Below are 21,514 nucleotides of genomic sequence, written 5' to 3'. Positions count from 1 at the left end.
AATTGATATTCCGGTGTTGCAACTGAAATTCATGAGGCGTGCTGCTTAAGAACAATAAAATGTTTTTATGAAGAATTGCAACTCTTTCATTAACAAGTTAGAGGCAGCATGCCATAAAATGATTGAAACGCGAGTCCTTTTACTCGAGCGTCGTGAAATTTCAAATGCGGAAGGTAAAGAGAATGAATACAAAATATATGCGAGATCATGAAGAATACTTTTTCAGATTTTTTACATTTTTACCGGGCGGGAAGTTGAACATTTTTTAGGTCAAAGATATTTGTAAAATTTCTTCAGAGAGTTGAATGACACTTACGCAATGAGTGGTAATGAATTTTGAAAGGAAAGAACAACCGTTGGTGATTTCAAACCAATCCAAAAATAGGAGACCAATTTTGACATTATTTCTGAGGCAGAGAAAACGCGTCGGCGCCTGCTATGGTAAATAAGAAAGTGCGACGTGTTGCAATAATTGCAAGTTATTTCCATAATTACCGAAGTCATCTTGTAATTCTAAAAAATACTCCGCTTGGCAGCATACTTTCCATTTCTGAGATTCTTGGCAAAACCGCGCGTGCCTCATTAATCAACAGAATATCCTGCTCGCACAAATTCGTGCTCACAGGATGGAGAAATCCCGGCCGTATCAGCAAACTCGCGCACATTGAGTGCAACCGCGCTCCATCCGTCAAAATAATTCCAGTTAAGAAGTGAGAGTGACAAATACTGCCTCTTTTTCTTTGTCAAACGAGTAGTTCTGAATCATCGCGAACAGAGCAATATTTTTTACTAAATTTTTCTCCTAGAATTTCAAAATAATTGCACTTTTCCTCCTCATCTTTTAATTTATATTTACAATTATCAAATTTTAGCTCTGGTGCTGTTGGGAAAATTATCCTCAAATAAATGTGGGCCGGTCGAATTATTCCAACAACTTTTCTTGCTAGTTCCAAAAATTGACGCGACCTAGAATCACGGAAGTGATCGTGGCTAGACAAGAAAATAAAATCTGTAGTTAATAAGAAGTGTGCCGGCATTCCACTCAAACCCACATGAAAAGCGTCAATCCTACACGCAAGAGTGATTGTATTCCCGGCGCCAGAACTAATATAGGTTTTCTGCAACCTATCCATCTATAATGATCGATCCGCCGCGTGGTTATTGCATAAAATCACCACAAACAAGCCTTCAAAAGAAATGAAAAAGAATGGCATCTGCGGCTGCGGCCAGAGGAGAGAGAAAAATAAAAATAATAATAATGCGTTTTGTAGTCCCCCCTATGCTTCTTTTCGTCGTTTGCTCATCGAAATCTGCGCGACTGCCTACCTACAAACAGGCATTTCAGGCAGGCGAGAGGGGGCTCTTCACTAACGGATTCCTTTCTGGCCCACCTCCCCTGCTTCTCGCGCGGCTCGCGGCCGCTCGTTCGCGCTTGCTTATTTTCATTTATATATTCTTCCTGCAGCGGTCGGCGGCGGTGGCTCGTCAACAAAAGTAACCACTATTTCCTTCGTTTCCTGCGAGTGGAATGCGTGAGCCATGAGTCTGGTCTGCCTCGCAACCCCGTCGAAACAGCTCCTCGAGGTACGTGTGCACCCGACCTTGCGCCCTCGGGCACCTGAGAAGCCCTAAAAAGGGCCGCTCGATCGCCCGTCGCGCGTGTAAAGTCTATATATACGAAACCCGAGCCGTTGGCCGCGCGCGGATCCGATTGCGCTAGCCTGCTATCAATACCTGCGTGCGGATCGCACAGCTTTTTTCCTCTGCAAAGCAAAATAAATTGATACTAAGATTTTGTCCAAAAGACGTGCGTTCAAGTCTCCAGCAGGACCGTCTGCTCCCTCGCAGGCGCCTGCGGCTTGTAGGCCAGTAGGTCGACACGCCGGCCTCGATCTTCTCTTTGGATATTTGTGCCACCAATAGCTCCCAATAGAGACAGAGCAGACACTCTCGGTTGCTGCCTGCTAACGTCCAAATTACCAAACATTCATCACTTTTCAACGCAAACGGGGCTTCCAGCACTTTGGGTTTCACTCTTGGCCACACGTCCCAACACTCCCAGCTCTTCTCGAGTCGACCCTGAGAGTTATTAAAATTATTCTGAATAATTTATTAAAATTAAGTGAATAATAACAATGATAACAAATAGTCTTCGTATGCTTGCTATGGCAATATGTCTCGAAAATTAATAGCTATAAAAGAAAAAAAATTATCCGAATGATTTTGTGTCTAGGAATGCCTTTTCTAATGTGTTCATGTTTTTGATTTCCAGTCCATGTATGAATTATTTTTAGAATCACAAATCGTAATGCTTAATTTTCCGACAAAAACTTGCTATAAATGACGGTGTAAAAGATAATTGTTGCCAATCTTGCAAAAATAGTATTTTTATATCATCATATGGTCGTTTGCAACTTGACTATCATGCTCACGCAACACGTCCTTGCTGAAATCTAATTAGCAATCGCTAACATAATGCTTATTTTAGGGTTTCCCTAAGAGATAATGCGAAAGGAAGTAGGCGTTGAGCAACTGAATTTAACAAATCTGATAATAAGGTTTTATTACACAATTCGGCCTTCTCTTTTATCATAAAATATTTTGCACACAAGAGTGCGCAAGAATAACTTGGTTCGTACCTCAATTTTTACTTATTGCTTTACAAATCTCGTCCTAACGCTAGATTTTAAAAGTATTGCGATACGCGATGCCCTGTGTGCTATATATTTAATAGTGCTTTTCGTCATTCTTCATTTGTGCACGCGCATAACCACAGGAAAATTACGTGTGGTTGAAATGTATGCTATACTAAAACCACATTATTTGCTTATTCACATCAACGTTGAGTGCATATTTTTAATTTAAATACAAATTTAAACTGTTCTTTGTTAGATTTTGACTCAATTTACTTCGAAATCAAGCGTGTAATGTCCGAGTGTTTACAAATTAGCCAAGTTTATAGAACACAGTGATATTTCAAATATTAAAATTAGAATATTCCAAACGATGTCATAGAGAAAATATTGAAGGGTTGCCATATATGGCCCGAATTTATTTATTCCTGATCTGTCTGTTTTGGTGATATTCTGATTTTTTCATTCGGACAAGTGATTTGGGCAAAATTAATTCAGGCACATTGTGAGCTATCAAAATCCAAACATAATATAAAGACGTTTGAAAACAAATTTAAAAGTAAAGTGAATTTATTTAATGCTACTATCAAAGTATGTTTATTTTAAACCAAACCAAAAATAAAAAAATAATCAAAAAATCAAAGAATTGTTCGTAGCCTTCGCATTTTAAGATTTATTTATCTACTTCTTTGTGAAACGTGATGACCAAAGACAGCTGCTTCCTGGAGTGTGTGACGGTTGCGTTTGAGTGAATTATTTCAGCTGCCCAAATTCTTCTCTCTCTCTATTTTGATTCCCATTTATTATTTCACAGTTGGTACGTGTGTTATAACTGATTTGCCCAATTTGAACCTGGTGGTTATGCAAATTAGGCCCCAAGACAAAGGAAGTTCCGTGCTCTCGCATGCTTGCACAAAACAAACAAAACACGCAACACGCGCACTTGTGATTTTTTCTTTTGTCCTCGATCGGCAAAAAACGTCTTTTCCCACGAACACTACAAATTCCTTTTCATCTGCTGGAAATCCAACACGGTGCTATAAAACACACAAAAGCTCGTACTATTGCCGCTTGCCTAAACTATTAGAGCCGCGGTCTATTGAATGAGCTTTAACAAATTATCACTGCGGCGAGAATGAGTCAGACAAGTCAAAGGTGGCGAGTAATTTGTAGAATTTTCGAGCTGTGACACAATAATATATCGCCACCCATACTTCGTAAACAAAAAACGCCAGAACCCAGACCCGCATTTGGGCGCTCTATTGTTATTTGCTTTTGCGTGGAATATGGTCAGTGCGATAGTAATTAGAGCCCACGCGTCATTAAGCAGCTCAAAGAGATGAACGATGCTCATTAATTTGGACAGCAGGAAGCGGCTTTCAAGATTAATAAACGTCGAAAATCGGCTGTCAGTGCGGTGCTTTTGTCCCGGGCGCGCGCTGGAAAAGAAGAAAGTGCGGGCGGAGAGGAAGCGCGTGTTTTGTCTCACACGCCACGGCACGAAATTTTACTTTGCCTGTTTTGAAAGTGCAATAATGGCACATTTTACAAAGGAGTGTGAGGCAATGATTTTTTTTTGCCGTGGGTCGACAGAACAAAGGAAGGAAGGAGCGGATTGTATCTCTCGTGAAATGAGATTCGTGCTGCAAACTTCATACTTTGCCATTTCTTCTCTCGTTACGCGTAAAAGCTTTTTGCAATAATGTCGTTAAATAATTGTGCGTGAAATTAACCTGTTGAATTGAACGTGTGCTTGGCCTAAATCTCAGTGAGCGACTGCACTTTCATTTAAATTTCTTGTGTTTGCAAAAAAGCAATACGCGGATTTTTCTGATTCTGTCTGACATCTTTAGAGTTTTAAAACCAATACTTAAAATAAAAAAACCCTTATAAAACACTAAAAAATAACAAGACTGATAATAGTTCACTTATATTTTCTTTTCATACGCTTCGAAACCATGTGTTTCGTGTTTTCTTTAAGTCATAAATTCTGTTGCTACACTGCTGTTTGTAACATCTGTTTAATTTCGGAGTTGCTTCTCTTTCTTGCTACCCTTGTCAACCCGCGGCGTGCTTCGCCTCTCCTGCCCGGGCCTCAATTTTCAGAAAAGGGAGTGAGGAAATAAACGAAAAAACTTTCTTTTCTCTAATTAACTTCTATCTACAAAACAACACAATTTTCTGCCCTTATTCAAGCGAAGTTATTTAAAAATATTGTTACATTAAATATGACACTTACAAGAACAGTAAGGGAGATTAATAATTTTTCAAATTAAATATAAACCCAATTCAATATTAATTTAAACAAAAAAAGTAAAAGTTGCACATTAATGAAGAGACGCTTTTCTGAGAGCAGTTAGTGGTTACGGAATTGTGCCCAAAGACGCGAGTGCTGATTGTGAGCGGAAGCAGTTAATTAAAGGAACGCTTTCGTTTGTGATTTCAGGAAGAGCCGGCTGAGGATGTCGAAGGCCTGACGAAGCAGCTGCTGGCGTGCAGGGCCGCCCTCCGCCTGCAGATCCAACGCTCGCAACAGTTGGTCGCTGCTTACAATGCAAAACTGCATGCAACCAACTGCAAGCTCAAGGAAGCCGAGGAATTGTCCCAAAAGAGATTCGCGTACTTGGCCAGAGCTGTCATGGGCGCCGAGGCCAGCCTGCGCAGGTGACTTTTTGCATCTCAATTAAACGCACACACAGCCAGCACGCTCCGATCGTTACATTTCTTAAGGCCGAAAGCGTGCGCGCACGACCGCACACATTATTTCGTTTTATTTTCCTCCTCTCTTGCTTTTGGGCTTTCGTGCTATTGATTTGGGCCCTTTCACTTCTATTTCAGCCATCAGGAAAACCCATGCTTTTAACATGTTCTATGTGTGCGAGGCGAAAGTTTCAGTGAGCAAAAATTTAAGCTCAGATGAATTTGAGAGTTTTAACTATAACTAACTAAGAGAAAATTCTGACCCATTAGCATTTTTGGAGATTATGTAAATGCCAAATATATTTATTATGGTATTACAATTATTATCTCTTACAATTAATTAAATGGTTTACTCCTTTGCAACTTGTGCAGCTTGTTATATTGATTGCAAAAGAGATGCAGAGTTATATTTCCAAATTCACCTGCAAGTTTAATGAAAAGATGAACTTAAAAGCCTTCCTGCACTCAACACATTTTTATAGGGGAAGGTGGCTTTGCTTTTTTCTAATAATTTAAAAAGACGCTTCAAATCCTAATATTTTTTATCATATAACATCGTTGCGATTTCAGAAGGCTGCAACAAAGCAATATTTGTGCACATATTAATTAATTAAATCATAGCAACATATTGCATTAAATAGCAGAAAAAAATAAATCCAATATAAAACCATTATATTGAATAATCAGCAAAGTAGAGTTATTCCGTAAAACTGGATTTTTTTTAAGAAATAGTCTTATGACAAATAGCAAGTAACACAACTCAAAATACATAAATTATATTTCTAGAGCTTTTAAACTAAATAACAAATTCTAATTGCTGGAACAGTAAAAAGCTTCTTCCATCAAAGCCAGAGATTATAATTATCCCCTTCACACATGTACTTTTATGAATGATGATCGATTTTTGCAAATGAAAAGTGTGAACCAACCACTTGTTGCTTTGCAGGAAACAGAAAGAAATAATCCAACAGTTGGCCACGAGAGATGAGCAGATAAGCGAGCAGCGTACCAAGATTGAGCGGTTGAGCCAAGAGCCGCCGAAAACCACTCCGCCGCCGGTGCCTGCTCCAAGGAAGCCTCTGGCACCCATTTGCAACAAGCCGCCCACCCCATACAAACCCCCTGGACTCACCCTTAGTCTACCACCTCAGTACAAAAAGAAGCCTGCCTTGGAAAAGCTTGAAAAGCTGCCAGAGGAAGAAAATGTGCAACCTCAGTCAAATAGTGCACCAAGGTGAGGAATTTGAAGCACTTAAGAAATAAATTAATATGTTAAAATTTCATCTGTGTATGGATTGGCTAAGAAATAACTCAGAAAGAAATTCTTAGAAATTTTGTAAATATGATTTTTACATAATAGAATAATGTCCCTCTCTGTATGGTGTAATTTATAATTCCACAAGTATTGATTTTCGTTTATTATTGGTTTTCCTTCAATTTAATTAGCTATTTTATTGCATTATTTTATGCGAGATTTATTTTATACTCGCCGATATAGCTCTTTTGTGGATAGAAAAATCGTTCTAAATTGCAAAAAATGCACATTCTTAATATATCTGCCAAGTATTACTTTTTAAGACTATAAAATTAATAATATGCCATTTTCTAAAATATTTTTAACATTTTCAGTGTACACCAAGAGTGCCTCAGTGAGCCAATGCAAACCAGCATTTCTCCTCCTTCCTCGACAGATACCGCTAGTCCTGACACCCCCATAGACCACTTCCACGACAACTTTGAGGAGTTCCACCTTGACTCTGAAAACAACTCTGATGAAAACGACGAAGGAATTTTGAATCGGAAATCAGGCGACGGTGCTGAAAAGCAGCAGCTAGTGCTCAAATCCTTGACCCAGGGGTCTTACGAGGGTTTCCTCGAGGCCACCGGCCTGTCCCAGAAGTCAATTCTCACCCCCAGCAGACTCAATAGCCACCGTTCAGTGATCAAACCCAGAGACATTAAGTACCGCAGTAAAGCAAACAGGACTTTCTCTAATGGATCAATCAAATACTGGTCAGGACCGTACCTCTGAAGGTTGGGCCATGTGCCCGGGAAGGAAGTGGTGTTTGTGAGATTGATAAAAGTCATTACCTGCCTAATCTAGTGCTCTAGTGCATATATACTGAGGACGAGTGCTTTAATTTTATTAGGTAGAAAAACTAGGATTAAAAAATATACCTCAAGAATTTATTTCTTTTACCGCGAAGAACGTGTTGAAATTAAATTTTTGCACTACTATCTGATGAAAATAAAGCATAAATATGTTAAATAAATCGTAATAATGGATTGAATTAAGTATTTAATTTCTAGTTTCTTCAATGTCCCCCATATATATAATTATAATGAACGTATTCAACTTTCTGCGCAAATTATAAAAACCTAGTAAAAAAGAGCACAGTGCACTAAATGAGATTAAGTCGTGAGATGCGCTTTCCTAGTTCGTTGCAGCGCTTATTCAGCCTTAATGGAGCAAAGGAATATAAGTGCCAGGGTAATTGCACTACTTGAGTGAATAATTAATACGCCTGCAGTACCAAGTGAGCGAGCGTGCGCTGCGCCGTGTGTAAAGATGCTGCCCTCTCTGGTGCTTGACAGGTGGTGAACGAGCAGGTGCGGACAAATTTTGCCAACCTTTCACGCGAATTCGCACGCAGAACGCGGCACCTCAACTCTCCGACCTTCCTCCTTTCCAACGCAGGAATAATTCCAATCCTAACTCCGACCCCCATCCGAGCCACAAAGCAGCCGCCAGCCGCAGCCCCACCGGTGCATCGATCGAGTGCAGTGCGCGTGTCCATAATTCGGTTGGCAGCAGTGGCAGGTCAGAAAGGAACGGAGCGGAGCCCCTGCTGTCGGAGTAGGACTTTGCAGACCATGAGAGACTGAAGGGTGAGTAAACCGCTGGTCGAAAGTAGCCCCAGCCACCCGGCAACCCTTGCGCGAGCGTGTCCGCCCGAGTCCGGTGTTGGCGCGGCCTTGGTACCGATAAGCCGGGCTGCGATCACCTGCCGTATGCACGGCGGTGTCTCGCTGCCGCCGCCGCCGCTGCTGTGTGCTGCTTGAACTCGTATTATACGTAAGGAGAGTTTATTACCTTTTATAATCATATGACGGCAGCAACCGTCGCCACTTTTTTCACCATAACGCCAGCTACCTTTCGTACAAGTTGTCTCCTTAAGAATTCCTCCTGTTTGCAAAAATTTCCGCAACTGCTACCGCTCTCCCGCATTAATGTTTCTCTCCCGCACCGAACCGATTCCGTGTGCAATACTCTTCCGTAAATTCGCATACAATTGAGTGAGTTCAGTGTTGTTTTTCACGGCGTGTGTTGCGCTCGCCTTTCTTAGCCTTGCTCTGAGGGGGTGGAGGGGTCAGTGGCCTCACCTGCAAGGCCACGCGCACCTCCCACAATCTCGGGAGATCATTTCATTACGATTTCGTTACTTTCACGGCAGCGGCCAAAATAAAAAATATACTCATTGAAAACGAGAAGATAGATGATATATAGATGCAGCTTCGTTCTCCTCGGCGATTCGTGCGCCGACGTAGCGGTTCAATTACAATCGCGCACAATGCACTCGTAAAGCTTACACTCCGCTTTGTGTATAGAAAAGCCTTGTCATTCTATATACGAACTGATTTTAGCTAGCTGTCTTTCGGATACGTTTAAATATGTAGTGAATTAAAAGCTGATTTTTATCTGTTTAATGATAAAACATTATAATTATTACCTCAGCAGTTCCTGGAAAATGTTGCTTTCATATTATTTCGATAAAAAATTTCGATGAACTTTATCAACTCAGTTGGGAAGTAGAGGAAACATTTCCATTCTAATTATGATGATAATCAAAACGATTTTTTTATCTCAGCACAATTTTTTTAGCTGTTAGCAATAAAAACAGCTTGAAAATCAACAAGTCGCTGTATAGCTTCGCTGACAGCCAACCGTCTACAAATTTATTGCTTGACTTTAAGCAACCGTTTGTTTTGATAACTTCAGCGGAATTGTTTGCTTTTTCGAAATTGCGGATCAAAAACTCGTTCGATAGCAAAAGAACCTTTTTTAATGTCTTCATCATTGAGGTTTTTATCAGCACCAACGCAGCCGCCGCCGTCTCTACCTCTTCAGTTCCGCACTTGAACTAGTAGGGTGGAAAAATCGAGTTCATTTGCACAGGCAGCCCTTAAACTCTCTTCGCAAGAGTCATTTTCCACTTGAATGAGGAAAGAGACAAATTGAGGCAGCATGAAAGCACCGGTCTCAAACTTTCCTGCGATTAGTTTTGCACTCAAACCAGCCGAATTTAAGTGACTTCACTTTGGCGTCTTACTCGGGAAAGTTTTAATGATTTATCATTGACTTAATTTCTCTGCGCGTTGAACAAGAAACGAGAGCAGGCTCTGAAGCTTTCAGGAATGAAAAGAAAAATATTTCACTCAGAGCAAACTAATATTACTCTCTTTAAAATCTTGTGTTTAGAGAACCCGGAGTTTTTTGTGAGTGGTCAGAAAAATAAGAAATAAAATAGTGCGGCAAAAAGCAGCGTGTCTTGGGATTGATTTTTTGTGCGCGCCACTTTGACGTCAAAGGAACTGCGTCCTTTGGCACAAGAAGGTGGAGGCACCGAAAAAGTCTCGGGTGTTTTCTGTTGGAAAGCGGGAGATGAAATTATTACACGTTAATAATCCGCTTTGGCACCGTACAAAAGAGCAAAATCGCCGTCTTCCTGTTCGCCAGCAGCTGCTTCTGATGAGGAGGGTAGGCTGCTACAAGGAAAAAGCGGGATCTCATTTTGCGCGCCGCGGGAGCGAAAGGGTTTTTGCTCTCTGGCGGGGAACGTATGCGGTTTTGTCTGCCGCGCACTCGCTCCTCGTTTTGCAATTTTTAATTATTCGCACGATTCACCCCCACAGGTTGTTGTGTTGTTTTCGCACTTGCAGCCCGCAGAGCTTTTTCCTCCCTCAGTGGCGGATGCTGGCTGGCTCGACTGAGTGACGGCGGCCGCTGATTTTTGTTCTGCACCATACAAAACGCGTGGCGTGTGCGGGGCTGCCTCGACAAAAGGGGCCACGTCGTCGTAAATCTTGATTTAGATTTTTTATTACCATAAGTCGCGTATTTTGACCCTCATTGACCAGTCGTTAGAGCAATAAATTATATATTTTTTTAGTTAATTACATTTGTATAAATAAAGTTACACTAAGAAAAGGCCTGGTTTATTGTTCTAACGACTGGCCAATTTTCTTTGTAACACTGCTTTTTGTTCTTCAGAATGCACAAACTGAACAGAAATAAGTCTGGGTTTTCAGGACAGAAAAGATATTTTTGATGCTAAAAAAATCGCTCTCATTTACTTTGTTTTGTTTTATCTTTGAGTTTAAATCGACAGATAAAATATTTGCAATTTGCACTTAATTTGTTTGCGCTTACTTATATTTCAATGGTATTTCTCATCGAATACCTGGAAACGTTTGTTCAATTACGCTAAGAGCACGTCGATTTTCCTTTTGAAAGCATTTCATGTCGGCAGGTCTTTTCTCACTTTGTGCAAATAATGTAGCAAATGCGGCAGTATTTGATCACCAATCGGCGCGCGTTTACTTTGTGTCAATGTTAGCCGTTCGTAGCGATCTGTAAAATAAGCCCGCGTTTATTTGTGCAGTCTGGTATTAAGCTGATATTTAGCCGCAGTTGTTTTGTTACCTCTCGGCGGTTTTTCAGGGAAAGGCTCGATCATGAAGACTAAGTTTGGCGCCTAAATTAATAAAGCAGGAGGCGCGTGCCGCTGGTTTGGCCTATAAGTTTGAAAGGTCGTTCGAGCCCGTTTCGCAGGAGGCCTCGTTCTCTTCTCACTCGCACACAAGCATATATCGATTGGCCCCTTTAACTCCATCCATCCGTGCGTCCACGCGAACCAAACTTGTTGCATTAACAATGGGCCCAGCCGGAGGCCGGAGGAGCTGGCAGGCCGCAGAAATCGCGCATTTAATTGATCCTCCGTGTTTTGGACGCGTCGTGTTAATATTTGCTCTCGGATTTTCGCTGAAATCGGCTCTCCTTTGCACTGCACACACACACGGAGGCGAGCGGCGCGGTCGGATGCCGCATTGCAGCACTTGTTGGGTAGCAAAGCAACGGGGAAGAGGGCAACATCGGGGTGAAACTCACTTTCGAGGTCACCCCGCGCCGCCACCGCCCCTTTGTTGCAAACCAGATTCTGCAGCGAGCTGCGAGCTCGAGTGACCTGGTCATTCTCGCTCCTGCGACGACGAAATTCAGAGCCGCCTTCTACCTTGCTGCACCACAATATCATCCTCGTTAGCATACAATATTCCTTAAAATTATTGGAATTGAGTTTCCGAACAAAATATATATTTTAAATTGTTTCTTGCTACTTGCCACGCAATTTTATGCGAATCATATTGAATTATGTAAGGTTACAGAGCTCGCAAAAAATATTCACTAACCATATTAAATTGAATCGATGATAACCAGTTAAAGACACTTTTGCCACAGGTGTGCAAAACGTATCTGATGAAATACGAACAATTTTAGAAATCTATATATAATGAAGCTTTCAAAGTGGAATGACATTATGGCTCTATAGGTAAACAGGAGGCAACAAGTGTGTCAATAAGGAACGAACATCAAAATGTCGCGGCAAACCGTAATAAAACACGATGTTTAAATGAATAACTTAGTGAACATTTTGTGGTCTCCTAAAAAGAGATATTTGTATATTAAAATGTTGTCATTAGAGCTGAAACGATAAACTGCGCAGTTTTTATAAGAAAATTTAAGTTTGATTATGTTAATCGGCAAATTAATGCATTAACCGACTCCAAAAAATACATGCAAATAAATTCGATCCATAGAGAACCTAAATATGAAGAGTAGAAAATGAAGATTCAGGTCAAGGACCGCCTCCCTGCAGCTCTTGGAAAATGCACAGGGTGTTTGTGTGCCTTGTCACTCATCCAGCAGCTCGTTGTCACCGTGCAGCTCGCCTCTGTACACGACCACACCATTACCTGACATTATATAATCAAAGCGAAAGTCGTTTCTCTCGCAGCTTCCTCCCGAGCCTTTGTATGCGCTCTGCAATTCATGACTTTAAAACGTCAATAAACTGTTGATGATGGCGGCCTTTTAGCTAAATTCAAGTTTCTGTTTTAAAAAAGTGTATCTTTCATCCGCTCCGCTTTCATTATGAGCTAGGGAAAAGTGCCGGACCCAAGCAAAGCTTAAAATTTGTCTGTTTTTATACTCTTGCTAAAAACTCTCAAATTGTTTGCAACATCACTCTAAAACTACTTAATTACTTTCACCAAGCTCAACTAAATAGAGCACTGTTAAAAGTGGCTCATTTTGTATTTTTTTTTTTTTTTTTTTGATAAATTACACGACTAACATAATTCAAACTTGCCATTAAATTTATTACTTTTTACCACTTACATATAGTATTTATACTTTATATATAATATCGCATCAGCAGCGACTTATTGAGGTGCAGCTATCACAAGTTATTTTCGATATGTATTTTCCCGTTAAAAATCAGTCGCATGTTAAGAGACTGCAGATATTTCACATTGTTGCTCACACCATTGTCTCTAAGGGTTTAGTGGCAGAGGAACTAATTAGATCACGCATCAACAAGTCATTTTCCATTTCCGAAACGGGCACGAGCGACGTTTCCCATGAGAAATTAGGTTAAAATCAATGCTACACTGCAAGTCAGGGGTGAGAAAATATCACTGCGCTGCAGTGACATTTTCTCACCCCGCCGCATATCACTGATGCGCGGGGGGAAAACCCACCTTTGACACCCCAGGTATAGTGACATACGGCGAGGTGAGATTTTCTCAATGCAGCGCAGTGACATTTTCTCTCCCCTGACTTGCAGTGTAGCACACGGATGCAAACAGGAAATTTCACGTTGCCGAAAATCACATCAAATGGAGGAGCAGATTGAAAATTTCCAGGAAAATAACGTAAATAAGCCGATTTGAATGGGCATGGAAAATGATTAAACGAATGGCTCTGCGCGCTGCGATGTGACGCTTAATTATGTGAGGGGAAAATCAATCTCCGAGTGCGCAAATCGAAAATAAACAACGCACACTGCACACCTAAACTGCGCGCTGTATTTCCACAATTGCTCTGATGAAGCAACTCTCGCGACGCAATATTGGATTTGATCGAAATCCAGCCAAATATTAGCGTCCACGGCTGCCGGCAGCAGCGTTTCGCAGTGCTGACAAACAATCTGAATAAATATCGCATTCCCGTAAACAGCTTGCTGCCTTTATCGCTCTGATTTATATTACGCGCCTTGCTCCAATGGCAGCATTTATTTGCCCGCCAGAGAAGTTTCGACGAGCGCTGTCAAAGTTTGGCTTTGAGGCAGCTTGCCGAGACGCCCTGGTTTTGCGCTGTGCAGAAAAAGCACGAGGGCGATTTCGCTTCTGAAAAGTGGCATCATATCCACAGAGCAAAGGGGCTCAATTTTGCGCCGCGCTGCTTTCCGATATGTAGTTGGAAAACATCAATAAAATGATAGCAGAGATGAGAAGGAAACGGTTGGCTGCAATCTGTTGGCTCTATTTGCGCCAGCTAAGGGCAAACGTATGTGTTCTGGGTCGCGAATTTTAGACGAATCAGTTATTTCAGGCATTATTTTGAAAATATGTTTCAAAAGTTATTGCTAAATTTTTTCAAGAGTCAATAAATTAACCACTTTTTGCCATACTTGACATTGGGCAGCCAGATCCCCGAATTGCTCAAATACCTCACATTGCTTTGACACTCCTGAAAATGCCTTAACAATGCGAGCCAACGGACTGGTAATATAGTAGGTTTTATCCTTTTAGTTTTTTTCTTTTATTTAATTTAAAATATTACAATATGTTCTTTAGACATTTAAAAAAGACTCAAATTATCGACCCTGTTACATTTACACATGTTGCATCAGCTCCGTTTGAACACATCGCGGCTGCTTCTTTTCCCAGCGGTGGAATCAAAGTTGGGTGACCCGCGATCGATCCCACTCCCTCTAGAAATTAGACGCAACCCGCTCCAGGGACCCGATGTTAATGAGCTTCAAATTGAATGCTGGCAATGATACATGCTCGAGCGTACCAAGATGGATCGTTGCTGCTTTTCTTCTTCCATCCTCTGAGGTGCTGAGGGACTGTTTCAGCTGCCAGAGTTGGTAATGAATTTTTGTCTGGTCGATATTTGCCAACATTGAGAAAAGGAAAAGTGCCGTGATCACATATTCTCAGCGCGCATTCCATTTTCCCACTCGCTGGAAACACTGGCTCTGTCATTTCATCAAGTGTATTTTTTCAACTTAGCCGCAGCTTTAGGAAAATACCGTACTGCATTATACAGAACGGATTTTAAACCATGCTCAGAGCTTTTACATGAATAGTGGAAAGGGGTTGCTTTTAGGATAATCCCTACAGGATGAATAAATACTTTTTATACATACAAAAGGTGACTTAGTTTACACAAATTATGGTGTTGAACGTTGAACTCGGTTTTCTACTGAGATAATGAAATCAAAAATGGTGAAAATTAACAATTATTTTTAAATATTAATGAGCGCAATAATTTGCCTAGTAAATACTTTTCAAATTCAATATTTTTGGACGAATTTTTCATTTTAAAACCGCGAGTCAAAAATACAGTCGAAATTTACGGACAAAAGAGACATCAGAGATTAATACTCTGCCGCTTGTTTGCGCGCACTTCTTTTGATACTCGTCATTTTGCGCGAGCTGTTTGTTTAGAGCGCAACAAGCATTGTTGGCTGCCAGAAGCTGGAGTGATTTGCCTTGGCTTTGTTCGGTGCCTGCCGTGTGCCGTGTGCGTCATTATTCAAGGCTTTGAGTGCTTCTTGTAGCAAACAAAAGAGCCAAATTGGCGCTCTTTTCGCAGATTAACCGACGTGCCCGGCACACGGGGAGGCACACCCCTATCCCCCTACATGCTAATGCGGAGCGTACAGGGGGACGTGAGAAACTGTAGCAACAGGAGCAAGTGTGAGTACTTAATAGCTTTCATTTGTTGATTTTGTCAGTTGGAACCACGAGAACATGCCAAAAATGGCATTACGTTACAAGGAAAATTGCCAAAACTGGCTGGATTCCATGAGCGAATGTTATAAATTGCATTGTTAGTCAGAATTGCGTCTCTCTGAAAACTATACTGTTTTTTTAATGAGAACTTAAAATGGATATCTTGTAGGGCAATCTAAACCTGTATAAATACTTAACAAATGTCATGGATTTTAATTTAAAAAAAAAATTGCGTATGTAGATACTGAAAAATTAAATCGAGCAAATCTTGGTCATCATTCAAGGGAAAAAACTTCTCAAATTTTTAAATTGATATTTAGCTATTTAGATTAAGAAGGATAAGACACGATGCACAAACAATAAATAATGATATGCTTATAAATTATGCTTAAACAAATCTTATTAAGACGAAGAAAGATTCATCATTCTTTGACACCCTCATACGTGCATAATGTATTGCTCAAATTTATTTTGTTTGTTGAATTTATCACTCTTTAACATGCCTTAAATGTTATTACCGGGTGACAAATGGCGCTTTAAATTGTAAGAAGCCCATTTTCATCAATCACAATTTACGCTATCCTTCATAGAAGATAGTTTTGATCAAGTTTGTGAGGTATTAAAAAGTTTGACCATTTTTCACGTCCCCGGCGAAGAGCTGCTGGAATAGCTTTTTGCCCGCGCCGCCTCTCTTTCCGCTATTAATCACGAGCCGGCTTAATTTCGCTGCTCGGCGCTCGCAGAACAAACACGCGAAAGTGATTTTTGTACTCGTCGTCGCGGGCCGTTGGCCTTTTAGAATAATTGTATGTGCTCGCGCGCGGAGGCTGCTGATGAAGCAAACGTGCACCGCGCGAGGGTGCATTCCACCCCTGGCGGGAAGCCCCAGAGCACGTTCCGCAGCCGCACAAGTTCTGCGGCCTCGCGTGCGCTGAAACACACGCCGCGGGAAATTACTGGAGAATTAAAATCCGGTAATTAACAAATCAGAGCAGGAAACTCACACTAGCTCTCACGTGAGAGCGACTCGCGCTTTCTGCATTAGTTAAAGTGCGCCGCGGGCGCGTTTGAGGTTCTTATTTCGCCAAGTTAAGCAAAATTTCGTCGAGCTACTGGAATTGCTGGCCGCGCGCGCGTCAGATGACTTTTGCCAACTTCCTGTTTTAAATTTATGAAGGCCTAGCCTCCCGCCGACTGCCTTAAATAATGTACAATGCACAATGAGTTAACTCTATACATGTCTTTGCCTGCCTGCACGAACCCAATTACAATTAATGTGACTGTTGACAAGCTTTGCATTCAGACGCTCATTAAGGAAGAAGCCTTTGAGGTATCTTGGAGCTGAATTCTGTGCAAATTGTAAAGTTTGTAAGCAACCGCAAAACACAAAGTTAAAATGAGATCACTCTGTGTAAACATTCGTACTAAACAGAGTCAGTTGCTAGCAAGTTACATGCAAAGTATTGTAAATATAGAAGGAAATATGATGCCCATTACTTATTTATCAAAACAGTTTCGTTTATTTTAAAAACATGACAAAATGTGGCAGTAAAAAACTGTTGTTTCAAATTGTTCATTTGATGTTAAAAAAACACAGAATTTAAATTGAGCCAAACAGTTCCACTGAATATTTGGAAGCATACGTATATACATAATCATTTTCACTGGGTTCTTTGTCGCAGCGGACACTAAGCAAGAAAAAAACTGACTAAAATTTTAGGAAGCCATATTTGCACCGGAATCCATTTTACAACCATAACACGTTTTGTCAAACAAAAGAATGTAACTATCCTTAATCGAATCGCTGAATTTTTAAAGGTAAAATTAAATAAATATACATGTCGGTTGAAATATTGAAAATTTTAAATTACGTACCGTTCAGATATGTGATGTTTTTTTTCATGAAATAACCCGCTGAAACGCAACCCTAATTTTCTCCTAACCCCTTTAGCCTATTTTTTCTTCAAGTCGTATTAGGCCGGTGCACCATCTTTCATAAAATAGCCTCTGAAAGAGCGAAGGCAATGCCAACAAGATTTTATCGCGCGCAACACGGATCAAGCCATTTTTCACAAACACATTATTTCCCAGCGGGGCTAGTGTCCGGACAACAAGCACGCCGTTTTGGCTTGACAACTTCTCAAGGCAGTGATAAAAGATGTCTATATGCTCCTAGCTTTGTTGCCGCTGCCGGGAAATCGACCTATTTTCCTGCCGCCTGCAGATTTCCCACCACCGCTAGCTTTTTTCCTCTGCCCCGGCATCACACAACTCAACTTCTCTTTTGTCTGAGAGCTGCTGAATCTAGTTTAACACGATTCCGAGTGCTGCTGCTGCTGCTTTTCTCTCGGATGGGCAACCGCCCGCCCTTCAATCAGAAGCCCATTCATTCTCATTATTTGCCGATGCGAAATCGCCACCGCTTTTTCCCAGATGAGAGCCGACGCTTTCTCTGACTCTGGTTGCTAGATGCACTAATCCCAACCGTTCTCGCAAATAATGAATGCCCTGCTTTCCGCCTGCACTTGTCATTGGGAATATCGATTTGTTCTCTTTTCTCTAGCGAGCTGATTCCAATTTTTGCTGCCACGTTGGCTTATATACCCATTTACATTTTTTAATTGTGTTCTAGCTGATCAGGACTTTAATTGGAAAGCGCACAATCAACATATTTTTAAAAACTGCAAAAATATTGTTATTTAAAGACGAATTTACCTTACGACTTACGCAGAATTATCATCAGTTCAATGAATGTTTTCTTTATTTGAAAAAATCCTTCAGCGATAATGTAGTCGAAAATATTCAATCAAAATCTATATTAACATGGCATAAAAAGATTTGACATAAGTACATTATTTTAAATAAAAATCTAATCGTGTGCTTCAGGAGATATGGATGTGCAGCCAACCACCCTTGAGGAGGCATGTCAGGTGATCCACGACCTCAGGGAAAGGCATCGCAGCCAAGCACATCAGCTTCTCTCTTGGCGCCGCCGCGCTAAGGCTCAGGTATATATTTTAACAAGCACACACACACACACACACACACTAAGGTCGCTTTTTTGCTCTCTGCCGACTGAACGGACAGACGCGCAGATTCAGGTTTCAATCGCACCTTTTATTGCTGCTGCTGCTGGTGCTCTCTTGAAATTCTCGTTGCGAATCGATTTTTAGGCTCTGTTGTTGTCTTTGATATCCAGTTACAAAAGCCCTGCGTTCATGTGTACGTAGAAAATTATTTAATTAAAAAGCAGCGAAATTCCACACCACCTGGTTTTAAAGAACTTATTGAACCGCGGAAATTTAAGTTCAAGAATTTATGAAAAGTGATACCACATAATAAAAGTTTTTGTTCATTTGAAAATAATGATATTTAATTTGAATTTGTACAATTCAGGAGGAAATGATGGCGAAACTGGCTCGGGAACACGCCGAGCAGCTGAAGGGCCTGTCATCTCAGCTCTTGCTTCTGGAGGCTGGGCTGTGCAGGAAACAAAAGGAAATACGGACGCTCCTAATCAACCGAGACAAATGTGTGATGCGCCAATCGAGAACCATCCGAGCTCTCCAGCAGCGCTTGGCCGACTCTGGCCTCGACTCGTCTTTGCCTGACACAAATGATGTTGACATTGCCGCCGACAATGATAGCGCGGTGGTGCTCGAGGACGGGTCTGCGATGGACCTGCAGCTGGCACTGCCTTTGTCCTCCGTGCTCCGTTACAACAGCACCACCGCCGCTGTTCAAAGAAGCATATCAGATGCAACTAAATTTTCTAATTCAGGTGAGCAAACAACCGCTTTGTTTGAAGTAGTATATTGTGCCAATAAACATGGGTTTGAAACGGTGGCACTGCGAAGACATAAAAACTCAAAAGAATTATTTGTGTCACTGGGCTACTGTTCCTGTTGGCTCTGACAAATTAGACAATTATGATATTCAGGTCGGTACTGCTAAAACTTCGGAAATGGATAGCAAAATTTAATTTTTAAAATCCTGTCTTACATTGATAATTATTTTGATTATTCTCATCCAAGTCATTGTTAATGTGAACATGGTAAATAATGCTACTAAACTGATTATTTTTTAAATCTGTTTCCGCAGTTAAATTTTCAACTTTGGTCTTGCTGATATATTTATAATTGATTTTTTTATTGAAAGTTTTGTGCGTTCTTCCATTTTAATTTCTGCTTCTCATTTTAGAGATTTGTTCATTTACCTTTTCATATATGTATTATATACGTGGGAATGAAATATTATGCAGGGTTATTTTCTATAGTGATATATATTTATGTACTGTCCTTTTTTATAGGTGCTGGTGGGAAGCGTGGAAGCAACTCGTTTTTGAGAAGGCCAGAGGTTTTAGAGACTGTGTATAGTGTTGAAGAAGATCAAGACTCGGAAGACCCTCCAAGGCAATTGACCCCTGAAAGGCAGAACAACGTCTCCAATGACTGCACCGCTCCTACTGCCGATGATGAAGCTTTAATTTCCGAGGAAGAAGAGATGGTAACAATAAATGCGTTGATTTTCAGCCATGGTCTTAATTTAATTAATTTGCAGCTGAACAACAACAACAGCGGATCGGTAGAGGGGAGCGAGAAAAAGCTGAGACGGCAGCCGCCCTTGCGGACGAGTCGCGTGGACCTGGAAGAGCCCCCCAGTTGGATACCTGCGCCTCCCGCGGGGGGTCAGCAGCATCAATTCAACAGAGTCATGGGCAACAATCACCGTTCAGTGACCAAGCCTAAGGACGTCAAGTACAAACGCATCAACAAGGCCAAGAGCAAGTCTCTGGAAGAGCTGCGAGGCCGTCTTCGAGTGGAGCCTCCAAGTCCTGCCTAAAATTAGCTCACCTGCCCTGCTCAACTCTACTTTTAAATTTGATTGTTAAATGTACTATATTTATCGAAGTGTAGGCCGTGGCCTGCTGACCAAGGCGTAGTGATGTTAGTCATATAAGACTCAATATTATGTGAAATCGATTAAGTGAAAAGTCTTACACACCACTCTATGGTGCTCTGTCTCTGACCTTAACTCTAATCTTGTCTTTGACTAATGAAATTTTGCTCTGAACAGTAAAACTGCTATCTTTAAGCTGGAATCAAAAGAGTGTTTTTATTAAATTATTTTTATCACAATTTGCTAAGACCGATAATCACATATTTAATCAAAAAGGTTTAAAGTCCTGGACGACTGCGTTAAGTACAGAAATGCTCACTGAGTTCCAAAATATTTAGATCACATATATATATATATATATAAATAGGAAAAACTCTGCTTATTTTCCGTTAGAGTAGGATGGCACAGCGGGCCTGGCGTGTCCACCTGCTGGGCGATTCTGGATGTTGCCGTTGTGTTGGTTCCATTTTTCTCCTTGGTGATTGGGGATCTGGGGTCTCGTCTGTCCTCCAGCGGGGCGGTTGTGACCATTGTTCCATTTGCCCTGGTTCCATTCATTATCGTGGACTCCGCCTGAAAAGCGAATTAATTAAAAATTTGCTCTTTACATTTTTCAACTGTTTTGAGAAACGAAACTCACCGTGCAGACGGCGAGGAGGGATAGTATGACGGCGAGGGCTAGGGACAGCATGGGGTCGTTGTCCAGGCAGAGTCACAGGCCTATGCTGTTGTTGGCCAACGTACTGTGAGCCGTCTTGTGATGCGAAAATATATTCGATGATGATTAACATGGAACTCAAATTAGTTGATATACACTTACATGCTACGGCGAGAACGGCGAACAGCAGAACGAGAGTCTTCATGGTGTCGAGCGTTGATTCACTCTCCTTCTCACCAAGATTCGCGACGATCCTTTTATATAGAAACCCAGCCCAAGTCTTCAGCCACAGACCCGTCGCAGCAGCCGATAAACAAGAAGTTGGTTCGCCACAATAACCGAAACCAAAATATGCTTTAATTAAAACTCTTCAAGCCTCATAAACATCCTATTCTCTGATTGTTAAGACGGACGGCAATGGCCTTTGCACCGGAAGGCGCGATTGTGGTTTTTTGTACACATAATTAAGAGCAATAGGGAGCAAGAATTTTAAGATTTTGTTTTTATATATTTTATGCATCACTTTTTCGTTCCAATCTTG

General features: G+C 41.1%; 3 protein-coding genes across 6 annotated transcripts; 2 read left to right on the top strand and 1 right to left on the bottom strand.

Annotated features, from left to right (window-relative positions):
- Positions 1–1,402: 1,402 nt before the first annotated feature.
- On the top strand, positions 1,403–7,624 carry LOC135943193 (uncharacterized). Its single transcript, XM_065489645.1, has 4 exons — positions 1,403–1,584; positions 5,080–5,297; positions 6,280–6,567; positions 6,963–7,624. The coding sequence occupies exons 1-4, from the start codon at positions 1,540–1,542 to the stop codon at positions 7,363–7,365; spliced, it is 954 nt and encodes a 317-aa protein (XP_065345717.1). The 5' UTR covers positions 1,403–1,539; the 3' UTR covers positions 7,366–7,624.
- Positions 7,625–8,069: 445 nt separating this feature from the next.
- Positions 8,070–20,523, top strand: LOC135942713 (uncharacterized). 4 transcript variants are annotated; one of them, XM_065488987.1, is made up of 5 exons: positions 8,070–8,222; positions 18,303–18,424; positions 18,813–19,197; positions 19,726–19,922; positions 19,977–20,523. In XM_065488987.1, exons 2-5 carry the CDS (start codon positions 18,308–18,310, stop codon positions 20,256–20,258), a joined length of 981 nt encoding a protein of 326 aa, XP_065345059.1. In that variant the 5' UTR covers positions 8,070–8,222; positions 18,303–18,307; the 3' UTR covers positions 20,259–20,523. The 4 variants fall into 4 exon arrangements, with proteins under 4 accessions (XP_065345059.1, XP_065345060.1, XP_065345062.1 ...); XM_065488988.1 differs by lacking the exon at positions 8,070–8,222 and adding an exon at positions 8,229–8,409; XM_065488990.1 differs by lacking the exon at positions 8,070–8,222 and adding an exon at positions 14,308–14,545.
- On the bottom strand, positions 20,506–21,280 carry LOC135942714 (uncharacterized). The gene is made up of 3 exons (XM_065488991.1): positions 21,136–21,280; positions 20,956–21,069; positions 20,506–20,888 (listed from the first exon to the last, which is right to left on the bottom strand). The coding sequence occupies exons 1-3, from the start codon at positions 21,176–21,178 to the stop codon at positions 20,695–20,697; spliced, it is 351 nt and encodes a 116-aa protein (XP_065345063.1). The 5' UTR covers positions 21,179–21,280; the 3' UTR covers positions 20,506–20,694.
- Positions 21,281–21,514: the final 234 nt, after the last annotated feature.

Source organism: Cloeon dipterum, chromosome 4 (genome assembly GCF_949628265.1).
Source record: "Cloeon dipterum chromosome 4, ieCloDipt1.1, whole genome shotgun sequence".
NCBI lineage: Eukaryota > Metazoa > Arthropoda > Insecta > Ephemeroptera > Baetidae > Cloeon > Cloeon dipterum.
The sequence above is the reverse complement of the archived record's forward strand: the minus strand, read 5'-3'. Positions and strand labels throughout refer to the sequence as shown.